We start from the raw sequence: 13,302 nt of genomic DNA, 5'->3' as shown, positions 1-13,302 counted from the left end.
AATTAAAGCAAGAGAATACTGTACAATAGTAGTAGTGGTGTTCTCATCAACATCATGTAACAGTTATTTTCATGTGGCTGTTTGCATAATGTCACTTATTTCTGAGATATGACCAAACCGAATGAAAGTAATTCACTAGGGGCCAAGAAAATAGCTCTTCTGGCCTGAACTAAGATGAAATATAGAGGAATGGATGGTCTGCCTGTCTTTCAGGCCACTGTTCAACAGTATTATTTCTTGAAATTAAGCTTTGGGTAAGAGATGGAAAACAGTTCTAGGTTCTTTCCTTCATCAAGAACTTGAAGTACAGATACTCTCAGTGGCCAATTAAGAGTAGAAAGGACATCCTTTGAGGTGAGTCAAGCCAGTACCTATCTTCAGGCCCAGAATTTATACAGAAAACAGTTCTGAATCTTGCTCCACCTCCAAAAAAAAATAAATAAATGATGGAGACTCCTCAGATTCTGAGTTCTGTTCTCAGTGGTAATAGTTACAAACCAGAGACAACTGTTGCAACTTTAGATGTTGTTGGGTTTAGCTGGCTTTTTGGTTCAGTTGTATTTGGTTCTGGATGTGCCTTCTTAGGAGATTAACATGAGCACATGTAAAAAAGTTATTTTCCTAAACCATCTATCGTCAGTGGTGGGAGATGGCTCAGTTTTATGCTGAGAAGGGTGACATAGTGGTTGCCAAGGGTAATCCGCAGTGACAAGCTCAAGAGTTGGTAGTGACTGAAAGCTGTTTTTTCATCTATAGCTTTACAGCTGCAGAAATCGCACCGTTTGTTGAGATTCTGCTAACAAACCTTTTCAAAGCTCTCACACTTCCTGGCTCTTCAGAAAATGAATATATTATGAAAGGTAGGCTGTTTCCCTGGTGTGCAGACTACAGGTATCCAATCTCAGATTGTAAGGGTAAGTATAACCTGAGTTATACTTCAGGTTATACAGTCTATGAACCAGATAATGTTTACCAAGGAGTAAGTTAGTTTAGGTATTTCAAAATGAAAAACATTATCTTGTTTACTGTTGACAGTAATCTTTTTTTTTTTTTTGAGACGGAGTCTTGCTCCATTGCCCAGGCTGGAGTGCAATGGCTTGATCTCAGCTCACTGCCACCTCTCCCTTCTGGGTTCAAGTGATTCTCCTGCCTCAGCCTCCTAACTGGGATTATAGGCGCGCCCCACCATGCCCGCCTAATTTTTGTATTTTTAATAGAGACAGGGTTTTGCCATATTGGCCAGGCTGGTCTCAAACTCCTGATATCAAATATCTGCCTGCCTCAGCCTCCCAAAGTGCTGGGATTAGAGGACACTGCACCTGGCCAACAGTAATCTTAATCTGATATGGAACCTCTCGTTACAGAAAATGTAGCAAAGCCCTTTTTTTCTTCCCTAGACTGAGTTTCTTTAAGGCAAAGAAGAGATCATGCAACATTTATTAACTGCATGTTCATCTTGGTAGGGGCAAAATGTGGGTGCCTGTGGTAGACTCTATACAAACCATTTTCTTACATACTGCCAAGGACACAGGCAGCTGTATGCATCCACAGTCCGGTGTATCCATCCACCAGGCACTACATTAGTTGGGTGTCCTGGTGCCAGCTCTGAATTTAGAGACAGTCTCAGTGTTTTTCACTGTTGAATCCCAAAAGCCTAGCACATTGGGTCATAGGAAGCACTTTTCACAGAAACTCCCTGATCCTTCCAGTCGGGATCAGAAATCCTAGAGTGGCTGTGTGTGTCTGGGTGTATGTTTCCAACACTGTCCTTCCCCCAACAATGATGTGTAATTACTGTTGTTTAATGTCTTTTTTTTTTTTTTTTTGAGATAGAGTTTGACTCTTGTTGCCCAGGCTGGAGTGCAATGGCACAATCTCAGCTCACTGCAGCCTCACCCTCCTGGGTTCAAGCATTTCGCCTTCTTCAGCCTCCCGACTAGCTGGGATTACAGGCATATGCCACCATGCCCAGCTAATTTTGGATTTTTAGTAGAGACGGGGTTTCTGCATGTTGGTCAGGCTGGTCGCGAACTCCCAACCTCAGGTGATCCACCCGCCTCGGCCTCCCAAAGTGCTGGGATTTCAGGTGTGAGCCACTGCGCCCAGCCTTAATGTCCATTTCTATGAGAGCAGCTAACTAGTTTGTGGTCTTCATTACTGTGTTTTTAGGGTATGTAAGTATACACAGTATATAATACCTTCTCTGTACAGCTGTATGAGTGAATGAAATAATTATGTGCCAGCCTAGTGGAGGAGCACCAATTTATCCTCTACCCTTTTAACCCAGGTCAGGGGAAGATTTTCTCTAGGAAGTGATGTCTAAGCTGAGATACGACCTAACCAAATGTTAGGTGTGAGGGATAGGTAGCAATCTGTTGAAGGGTGGATGAGTCTTTGGCTCTGGTAAAGGAGGAAACATTATGTGCACAGTTCAGGAGGCAAGAGCAGATGGCTTTCTATCCTTTCTACCTGGCATGTATTTGGGGCTCTGCTTAGTAAACATTTATTTTGGAAATGTTATTTGTGGAAAGAGCTTTCATATATTTTTAGCTGACAAATTTCTTTTTCTCCCATGCTTCCTATTTTTAACCCATTTATGGTCTTACTTTTGAGCAATATTTTTGCAATTTGGACTCTCTGTGGCTTTACATGTATTTTTAGAATTTTTTAAGGCTCCTAATCTCCCTTTTTTTGAGTGAGGTGGGTAGGCAGTTTTCTCTTTCAGTTTCCTGTAGTGTGAGATCATGTTTCCTTTAGGCTAGGGCTAAACATTTTCTGATGCTGATTTCTTTTTTTTTTTGAGAGAGAGAGTCTCACTCTGTCTCCCAGGCTGGAGTGCAGTGGCATGATCTTGGCTCACTGCAACCTCCACTTCCCAGGTTCAGGTAATTCTCACACCTCAGCCTCCCGAATAGCTGGGACTACAGACGTGCACCACATACCTGGTTAATTTTGCTATTTTTAATAGAGATGGGTTTCTCCATGTTGGCCAGGTTGGTCTCAAACTCTGGCCTCAAGTGATCCGCCAGCCTTGGCCTCCCAAAGTGCTGGGGTTACAGGTGTGAGCCACCAAGCATGACCTCTGCTACTGATTTCTAAGAGAAAGAGACCCCCAAACAGTTCTCTCAGACTCACCTGCTCCATTCATGTCAGCTCACTGTTTCTTCCTCTTAGCCTCTTTAGTTCATTATTTTTTAAACCTTGAGCCTTCTAGAAATACTTATTTCCCAGCTAAATTTTGTTGCCAACCCCTGTCCTAATTTTAAAAGGAAGGGAAATTTAGATTATTTTTAAATGTGGAGAGCTATCTTGGGGTCGTCTAAGCATCTTAAAATTTAGTTGATGAATTAGTGCGCTTTTTTCCCCCCCAGTCGCTCTCTTATTCTGAAGTTTAACTAAACTCTATTTGTTTTTGCTGTTTTTATATTTTACAGCTATCATGAGAAGTTTTTCTCTCCTACAAGAAGCCATAATCCCCTACATCCCTACTCTCATCACTCAGCTTACACAGAAGCTATTAGCTGTTAGTAAGGTAATAGAGCCAATTTTGAAAGTGGGGTTCCTTTTTTATTTGCTCCAAACTGTTTGGGCCTCAGAACTCTTTGGCATTACATGAAGCTTTAGAGAAGGTCTATGAATTCTTACTGACGAGCTGCTAATGTACTTTTCTGAAACTGTGGGCATGCTGCTAGATTGGAGACATAATAGCAGTCACTTTTAAGTGTATGCTAGAAGCTTGAATACATTTTCATTCTCATTACAAAAGTAACATGTTTATTGTAGAAAAAGAAAGTGCAGATGATCCAGAATTACCTTAAATAGAGTTAAGTAGGCTTTGCATTAAATGGATATAAAAGAGGCTATCTGGACTTCCATGAAATGATTATTAAAATTCCTTTGTGTTTTCTTCCTTACTCTTATTTCTCAAAAGGAAAGTTTACTCTTCGATCAAAATTTTACAGATAGTTAGATTCATGTTTATTAACACTGTTTTAGAAAATAAAATATCAGTTTAAGGCTGACAATTCCTTTTTAGATGCTATTCTTGATCTTATGAGAATTACATCAATTCATAGGAAGTGTTGGAGGGATTTTGGAGAACAGAGTGATTATTGTTCAACTGAGTAAGGGTCTTTGGATTACTTAGGGCCTTGAGGGATGGAGGGGGAAGGGAACCCAAGTCTCCACCTCCCATACGTATACAATCTCATGTTCTGATTCAGATTTGTATGCTAATAGCCTTCCAAGAACCTATTTAAGGAAAAACGGGGTTTTGTTGCTTAAAAAGAACATAAAAAACTACTCGTTTGGGGGATCATCACTCAGTAGACATAGACATTGCGGCCCACAGAAGTTAAGGCTAGTGGCATTACTAGGACTTAGTATTTCTTCTCTGTAAGGGCACATGGGTTTAAGACAAGTTACTTACAGCTCTGGGAGCTGAGGTTTGTATAAGCAACTCTGTAACTCTGAAGTATTTTTTCATAGTGGACTTTGGGCCATTAAAATTCAGATGAACAAGTACTAGATTGTTGTAATTGGTGTTTTTTTCTTAATTTTGATTTTTAAAAAATAAGATGGCCTCTATTTTAAATGTGTTTTATAAAGGTTAAGTGTGGATTATTAGCATAATTGGCTTTTTTTTTTTTTAATTTCAGAACCCAAGCAAACCTCACTTTAATCACTACATGTTTGAAGCAATATGTTTATCCATAAGAATAACTTGCAAAGCTAACCCTGCTGCTGTTGTAAATTTTGAAGAGGCTTTGTTTTTGGTGTTTACTGAAATCTTACAAAATGATGTGCAAGGTAAGTTAACGAAAATTATTTTCTTTGTAATGGAATAAAATTAACATTGCTATAAAATGCAGCCTGCCTAAGCGATGTGGGCCTTTTGTGTCAGCCATTCCTTCTGAAGCTCACAGCTCTGTTTTTACTTTTATCAACAGAATTTATTCCATACGTCTTTCAAGTGATGTCTTTGCTTCTGGAAACACACAAAAATGACATCCCGTCTTCCTATATGGCCTTATTTCCTCATCTCCTTCAGCCAGTGCTTTGGGAAAGAACAGGAAATATTCCTGCTCTAGTGAGGCTTCTCCAAGCATTCTTAGAACGTGGTTCAAACACAATAGCAAGTGCTGCAGCTGACAAAATTGTGAGTCAGGTTTTGATATAATTGTAATTTTATAAAGTAGCTTGGAGAAACTGGGGATGGCAGATGTTTGGAATTTTTTTATTTAAAATAAATTTAAGGCTGGGGGCAGTGGCTCAAGCCCACCACTTTGGAAGCCTCTAGTGGAAGGATCCCTTGAGCCAAGGAGTTTAAGACCAGCCTGAGCAACATGGTGAGACCCATCTCTACAAAGAAAAAAAAGCTTTTTAATTAGCTGGACACAGTGGAGCATGCCTGTGGTCCCATCTACTTGGAGGGCTAAGGTGAGAGGGTTGCTTGAGCTCAGGAGTTTGAGGCTGCAGTGAGCCATGATCTCACCATTGCACTCCATCCTGGGCAACAGAGCTAGACCCTGTCTCTTAAAAAAATATAATAATAAGGGAAATAATTCCTAGAAAATGTTATGGTATGTTTTATTAGAATTCTATATCCTTTAGTTATTTATATCCATGATGGAAAATTGTAAAAACAGAGCCAAACAGGTTGATTTTAAGAACTTAACTTTGGTCAGGCGTGCTGGCTCACACCTGTAATCTCAGCACTTTGGGAGACTGAGGTGGGCACATCACCCGAGGTCAGTTCAAGACCAGCCTGGCCAACATGGTGAAACCCTCTCTCTACTAAAAATAAAAATTAGCTGGGTGTGGTGGCACGTGCCTATAATCCCAGATACTTGGGAGGCTGAGGCAGGAGAATCATTTGAACCTGGGAAGCAGAGGCAGTGAGCCAAGATCACCCCATTGCACTCCAGCCTGGGCAACAAGAGTGAAACTCCGTCTCAAAAAAAAAAAAATTAATAGCTATGTGGGAGGAATTTTTCCCCATATGTTCCAGAAATAATTAAAGAGAAAAGGATAATTAGATTATTACAGTATGAACTCTGTTTTAAGACACACATCATGTTTAACTTTTTGAATAATTATTCCTGTTGGTTAACCATTTGCTCTTGGATCTCATTTCTTACAGCCTGGGTTACTAGGAGTCTTTCAGAAGCTGATTGCATCCAAAGCAAATGACCACCAAGGTTTTTATCTTCTAAACAGTATAATAGAGCACATGCCTCCGTGAGTATGACTGCTTTGTGCATTTATTCATAAATTTTGTTAGGTGCTCAGAAAAGTGCTGAATTTATATTGTTGATTTTTTAAAATTCTTTAGTGAATCAGTTGACCAATATAGGAAACAAATCTTCATTCTGCTATTCCAGAGACTTCAGAATTCCAAAACAACCAAGTTTATCAAGAGTAAGTAAAATCATCTGGATGTTCTGCAGAAGTAATGAAAGAAAGCAGCTAAAACTCTTAGACTTTATGGTTGCAGATAAACTTTTTATCCGTTTTAAACTTTATGCAAAAAATACTTGGCCACGTGTGGAGGTTCACGCCTGTAATCGCAGCACTTTGGGTGGCCAAGTGAGGCGGATCACCTGAGGTCAGGAGTTCAAGACCAGCCTGGGCAACATGGCGAAACCCTGTCCCTACAAAAAGTGCAAAAAAATTAGCCAGGCATGGTGGCATGTGCCTGTAGTCCCAGCTGTTTGGGAGGCTGAGGTGGGAGGATCACTTGAGTCCCAGAGGTTGAGGCTGCAGTGAGCCAAGATTATACCCACTGTACTCCATCCTGGGTGATAGAGTGAGACCCTGTTTCAAAAAAAAAAAAAAAATATTTTAAGGGCCTGGTGCGGTGGCTCTCATCTGTAATCCCAGTACTTTGGGAGGTGAAAGTGGGAGTATTCCTTGAGCCCAGGAGTTAAAGACCAGCCTGGGCAACATGGTAAGACCCTGTCTCTGCAAAATAGCCAAGCATGGTGGTGTGTGCCTGTAGTCCCAGCTACTCAGGAGGCAGAGGTGGGAGGATCACTTGAGCCTGGAAAGTTAAGGCTGCGTGAGCTGTGATCACCCTATTGCACCCAGCCTAGGTGACAGAGTGAAACCTTCTCACAAGAAAAAAGAAAATAGTTTAAGATGTTTGTGTTCTCCAAACATTTAGTGTCAGTCATATTGTGTTCCAGAGGTTGGTTTATGGTTGGATACCAAAACATTTTTTCAATAGAGAGAATGATATAAGGAAATATAAATCAAAGAGAGATGGCATGTAAAGGTCTAGGATAGAAAGGCAAGTTTGTATTTATTAGAAGGCAAGTATTGACGCCACAGCCTTTGGATGTTAATGATTATGCATAGGTTTATTTTGCAGACTTCTCAATTACCAGTTCAGTGTGTGAGTTCTCTGTGTTGATATTCTGCATCTTCTTTCAACAGGTTTTTTAGTCTTTATTAATTTGTATTGCATAAAATATGGGGCACTAGCACTACAAGAAATATTTGATGGTATACAACCAAAGTAAGTTTGTTTTTATTATTTTTTAAAGGAAGACAATGTTTTGATTTTTTTTTAGTACAAATCAGTATCTCTGTCTTATAGATGACGTTGTGGTTCTTGCTATGGAGATAGTATCTGTGGTTTTCAAAATATTCTTAGGTATTGGGTGTAAAGAAAAAGTAGTCCTGGCCCGGCTCACGCTCGTAATCCCAGCACTCTGGGAGGCTAAGGAGGGAGGATTTAGCTCAGGAGTTTGAGACCGGCCTGGGCAATATAGTGAGACCCCATCGCAAAAAAAGAAAAAACATCCTGGAATCATTGTTCTAATCCTCTAGTTAGAGGCCCCTCTACACGCTGGCATTCTCCACAGCCAGTGTTCTGTATTATGTTAAATGGTCAGTGTTGTCTCCAGGAGCCTGCTTTATTCAAACTAACAGCAGAAAACACCACATGTTCTCACTCATAGGTGAGAATCGAACAGTGAGAACACTTGGACACAGGGCGGGGAACATCACACTCTGGGGCCTGTCATGGGGTGGGGGACAGGGGGAGGGATAGCATTAGGAGAAATAAGTAATGTAAATGATGAGTTAATGGGTACCGCAAACCACCTTGGCACATGTATACATATGTAACAAACCTGCACGTTGAGTACATGTACTCTAGAACTTAAAGTATAATTTAAAAACCAAAAAAACCCTAACAGCAGAATTTTCCTTCCCCCTTTTTTAAAAAATCATGCTAATCTTCTCCATATTGTTCCAATTTTAGTATATGTGCTGCTAATGCAAACGCAGCAGAATTTTTCAAATGAGAAATACTTAGGACCAATAAAACTTTGTTTTTGACTTATCTGGTAGATATGCAAAGAATGTATCTAGGTGGCATTTCCCATTAGGGAATAAAACAATTATAATGAAAATAAAAAGAACAACTATTAGGGAAAATTTCTTTGGAGACGGTTAGATCACTGTACCTCAGTTATGTCTCAAAAATTCTACATTGACTAAAAAATGAATTACTCTGGAAAGCAGACCAGAAAACATGGCTTCTGGCAGTAGGGGATTTTGAGGAAATCTCATGCACTGCTAGTGGGAGCCTGAATTAGCATGATCTTTCTGGAAAGCAAAACATAAGGACTTTTTATCCAGAGCATTAGAATTGCCATACTCTTTGAGCCATATTTCCACTTCAAATAATTGATTCTATTAACGCATAAACTGAGGATTTTGCATCATTTAGAATTGTGGAAAGCTTCACTTCTAGCATGTTTGCAACAACATAGAATGATTGGCCAAATTATTTTAAACAGCCATTAGCATTTATATACCTGCAGGTATGTAAGCAAAGACAGTTGGGAAGCTTATAACCCAAAAATGTTAAAACTAGTTGTTTCTGGGTGGTGGGATGATGGGTGATTCTTTTTTCACTCTTTGCTCCTCTCTGCCTTTGTTTTGTTTGAGACTGGCCAGGTGTAATTTTTAAAGAAAAAAGCAGAGAGGTCTAGGAATGGTGACTCACGCCTATAATCCCAGCACTTTGGGAGGCTGAGGCAGGTGGATCACTTGAGGTCAGGAGTTCGAGATCAGCCTGGCCAACATGGTGAAACCCCATCTCTACTAAAAATACAAAAAATCCGCTGGGCGTGGTGGTAGGCGCCTGTAATCCCAACTACTCAGGGGGCTGAGGCAGGCAGGCGAATTGCTTGAACCCCGGAGGTGGAAATTGTAGTGAGCTGAGATCGTACCGTTCCACTCTAGCCTGGGCAACAGGAGCGAAACTCCGTCTCAAAAACAAAAAAAAGATTATGGCATTTGGCTTCAGGGTAGAGGTGTGATGGGATTTTTTTATGTTTTGACTTTCAGTCTCTTCAGCTGATCAAAAACAGCAGTCTTGTTATTTAGTAATTTATTATATTCATAAGAAGTAACTGAGTGTAAATAACATCTAAGCATTTTACTATTTCATTATAGTGATGGTCTAATATTGAGTGGATTTATTTTGCTTTAATAGAATGTTTGGAATGGTTTTGGAAAAAATTATTATTCCTGAAATTCAGAAAGTATCTGGAAACGTAGAGAAAAAGATCTGTGCGGTTGGCATAACCAAATTACTAACAGAATGTCCCCCAATGATGGACACTGAGTATACCAAGCTGTGGTAAGAACTTCGTTTTAATGTTTTTGTAAGTTATAGCTTCCTTCCCATATGACTGCAAAATTAACAAAGCTTAGTCTCTTGGGGGCCAAGAGAATTTTGGTCTGATCTCAGCTTATCCACAAGCTACCATCAGATCCAAGACATGATTTCTGGATCTTTCTGGGCCTAGAATGATCTTGTTTCCTGGTTCTTTTTCAGGGGGATTCATGGACCCCTTTAGGAGTCTGATCTAGGTTATCTCTAAGACAGTTTTATGACAGAAGCCCAACTAAACTGACTTATCTTTAAGGGGAAGAACTGAATAAGCCAAGAAAAGAACCATCTTAATTTCAAAGGTCCCTTTTTCTTGAGACTATGAGTCTGTAATTTTGTGTCTCTTGAGTAATTGCTGCTTTTAAGTCTTCAGGGTATTTTCTTGACCTTTTTATCTCTTGCTTTCTTCCATCCAATCCAGGACTCCATTATTACAGTCTTTGATTGGCCTTTTTGAGTTACCCGAAGATGATACCATTCCTGATGAGGAACATTTTATTGACATAGAAGATACACCAGGATATCAGACTGCCTTCTCACAGTTGGCATTTGCTGGGAAAAAAGAGCATGATCCTGTAGGTCAAATGGTGAACAACCCCAAAATTCACCTGGCACAGTCACTTCACAAGTTGTCTACCGCCTGTCCAGGGAGGGTAAGTTCTACTCTGTGATAAATGAAGACTTTAATGGGAGGGCAAAAGGATAGTAGTTGTTCTGGTGTCTGTTTTCATTGGTGGGCATAATAAAACTAAATCTCATTGAGTTACAGCAAGCTTATTTTCTTTAATAAAAACACTGAGCCCCTTTTTTTCTTGTATTATGTACTACAAATATATTTTAAGTGAATGGATTTAGGAGTGAGAACAAAGGAGGAAAAATCCCTTCAATAGACATGTGTTTATTTCCCAGATCGAAGTACTCCATCTGTTATTAAAATGTGGTACCATTTTTTCACTTTTATTTATTTATTTTTATTTATTTATTTATTTTTGAGACAGGGTCTCACTCTTATCCAGGCTGGAATGTAGTGGTACAATTATGGCTCACTGCAGCCTCAACCTCCCAGGTTCAAGTGATCCTCCTGCCTCTCAGCCTTCCAAGTATCTAGGACCTACTATACCCAGCTAATTTTTTATTTTTTTATGGAGACAGGGTCTCCCTGTGTTGTCCAGGTTGGTCTCAAACTCCTGGGCTCAAGTCATCCTTCTCCTTCAGCCTTCCAAAGTGCTGGGATTACAAGTGTGAGCCTGGCCACAGTTTTTTTTTTTTTTTAATTGCAGCATACTCAGAAATTAATAGATCACGGCATAAACCTAATAATGGCTGTATAGTTGCATTTTGTCAGCACTTATTATAGAGTTCTTACATGTTACCTGATAAAATATATATTTTTCAAGCCAGACACTGATCTATGCCTGTAGTCCTAGTGCTTTGGGAAGCCAGGGCTGCAGTAAGCTATTATGGTGCCACTGCAATCCAGCCTGGGCAACAGAGCGAGGTCCTGTTTCTTAAAAAACGTGTGTGTGTGGTGTGTATATATATATGTATATATTTTTTTCATTGTATTATTACGGAGACTTTCAAACATACATAGAAAGAGCATAATGAAGCCTGCATGTACCCAGCTTCAATAATTACCAGTATCTTGCCAGTTTTGTTTCATTTGTTTCTCCTTTTATTCTCTGTATTGAGCAAGTCTTAGACATCATATCGTTTCACCTGTAAGTACCTCATTGTCCATCATTAACCAGTAAGGACTTTTTAATTAACCACAATACCACTATCACACCTAATAATAGTAATTCCTTATGGATCTATTCTTTAGACCTGTTTTTGAAGGCATTAAAGCAGTTGCGTTTCTGGAGAATCTTTGGATGGTGATTAATGATTGGCTGCTCTTCCCAGAGCTGTGGCAGCTTTCCCGTGGAAGATGGGGTTTGTATTGGTGCACCAAGATCTCCAACAGCCAGTGTGTGTTTCCCATCTCTTGTAGGTTCCATCAATGGTGAGCACCAGCCTGAATGCAGAAGCGCTCCAGTATCTCCAAGGGTACCTTCAGGCAGCCAGTGTGACACTGCTTTAAAATGCATTTTTCTAATTGGCTAAACCCAGATGGGTTTCCCAGGAAATCACAGACATCTGAGCACAGCTGCATTAAAACAAAGCAAGTTTTCCTTTTGAACTTGTCACAAATTCCATCTTGTAAAGGATATTAAATGTTGCTTTAACCTGAACCTTGAGCAAATTAGTTGGTTTGTGTGATCATACATTTATGTGGGTGGCTTCTAGTTTGCAACTTCAAGGGACAAGTATTAATAGTTCAGTGTATGGCACTGGTTTGCGTTGAATATTTGCACGGTTTGGATAATCTTAAATTTTGACGGACACTGTGGAGACTTTCTGTTACTAAATCCTTTTGTTTTGAAGCTGTTGCTATTTGTATTTCTCGTCCTTTATATTTTTTGTCTGTTTCTTTACGCTTTTATTGGAAATGTGAGTAAAGAATTACTTGTGTTACTTGCCAAGCAGTGCACATTTCATAGTTTTAAATCTAATCAGCAATAAAAATCCTAAAATATGTACCTAAGAACATCTTAAGGACAGGTTTTCGGTGCTCTCTCATGCTTTTGTAAACATGAAGAATTTCTTTAAATTTCTCCCTTTTCCTTTCCTGGACTCTATAAAATCCTAATTTCTAAATCATATAAACTCAGATTATTTAGTCTTTTTTAATATGGGGGAAGGGGCATTAATATAGATTTGGGACTTATTTACTAGAATTTTCTATAGCAGTTCCTAGGTGGCAGTGTGAGTTTTGGGTAGGTGACTCCTCTGGGAGAAATGCTCTGCCTGGCTTAATGGGGTGGTGGTTGAGAGTACTTGAGACTGTGGATGTTTGATCTCTTTCATCTCTGCTCTTTCCTGGAGAGTGGAGGTTACTTGGAACTTTCCAAACCCAGACGCCTTAGAACCATGTCGTCTAGTGGTGGATCTGGCAAGGATGCCTGGTGAGGTTGGTTGCACTGGCTCCCTCCCTTGGCCTGGCCTATGGAATTGTATAGCATTCGTTTTTGAGGAATGAAGAATCCAGTATCTAAATTTTGTGAGGCACAGTTTATTTATGCTGGAATTGTTCATTGTCCATTCAGTGTAAACTGGAACTTTTGTCTTCCAGCTCAAGTGATTTCTCACAGGAGTTATCTATAACCCTCACTCCCCCCTCAAGATGGAGTCTTACTCTGCTGACCAGGCTGGAGTGCAGTGGCACAATCTCAGCTCACTGCAACCTCCATCTCCCAGGTTTGAGCAATTATCTTGCCTCAGCCTCTCAAGTAGCTGGGATTACAGGTATCCGCCACCACACCCAGCTAATTTTTGTATTTTTAGTAGAGACGGGGTTTCACCATGTTGGTCAGGCTAGTCTCGAACTCCTGACCTCATGATCCACCCGCCTCAGCCTCCCAAAGTGTTGGGATTACAGGCGTGAGCCACCGCGCCCGGCGATATCTTTTTTAATTTTAGGCACTTCACTCGAATGGTTTTTTTTACTTTGTTTCTTTTATTTTTTGTTTTTTTTTTTTGAGACAGAGTCTCTGTTGCCCAGGCTGGAG

General features: G+C 40.0%; 1 protein-coding gene across 3 annotated transcripts in view; it reads left to right on the top strand.

Moving 5' to 3' along the window:
* The window catches only part of CSE1L (chromosome segregation 1 like), a 48,785-nt gene extending 36,512 nt beyond the window's left edge, over positions 1 to 12,273 (top strand). Inside the window, exons 16-25 of one of the 3 annotated variants that reach the window (XM_025400048.1) lie at positions 757 to 860; positions 3,435 to 3,532; positions 4,659 to 4,809; positions 4,950 to 5,158; positions 6,143 to 6,240; positions 6,335 to 6,420; positions 7,438 to 7,519; positions 9,512 to 9,658; positions 10,113 to 10,344; positions 11,685 to 12,273. In XM_025400048.1, coding sequence (XP_025255833.1) covers positions 757 to 860; positions 3,435 to 3,532; positions 4,659 to 4,809; positions 4,950 to 5,158; positions 6,143 to 6,240; positions 6,335 to 6,420; positions 7,438 to 7,519; positions 9,512 to 9,658; positions 10,113 to 10,344; positions 11,685 to 11,774 — 1,297 coding nt within the window. In that variant the 3' untranslated portion in view covers positions 11,775 to 12,273. Of the gene's footprint in view, positions 1 to 756; positions 861 to 3,434; positions 3,533 to 4,658; positions 4,810 to 4,949; positions 5,159 to 6,142; positions 6,241 to 6,334; positions 6,421 to 7,437; positions 7,520 to 9,511; positions 9,659 to 10,112; positions 10,345 to 11,516 lie in introns of all 3 variants that reach the window. The other 2 variants (XM_025400049.1, XM_025400050.1) reach the window with 2 other exon arrangements.
* Positions 12,274 to 13,302: the final 1,029 nt, after the last annotated feature.

Source organism: Theropithecus gelada, chromosome 10, assembly GCF_003255815.1.
Source record: "Theropithecus gelada isolate Dixy chromosome 10, Tgel_1.0, whole genome shotgun sequence".
NCBI classification, from domain to species: domain Eukaryota; kingdom Metazoa; phylum Chordata; class Mammalia; order Primates; family Cercopithecidae; genus Theropithecus; species Theropithecus gelada.
The sequence above is the reverse complement of the archived record's forward strand: the minus strand, read 5'-3'. Positions and strand labels throughout refer to the sequence as shown.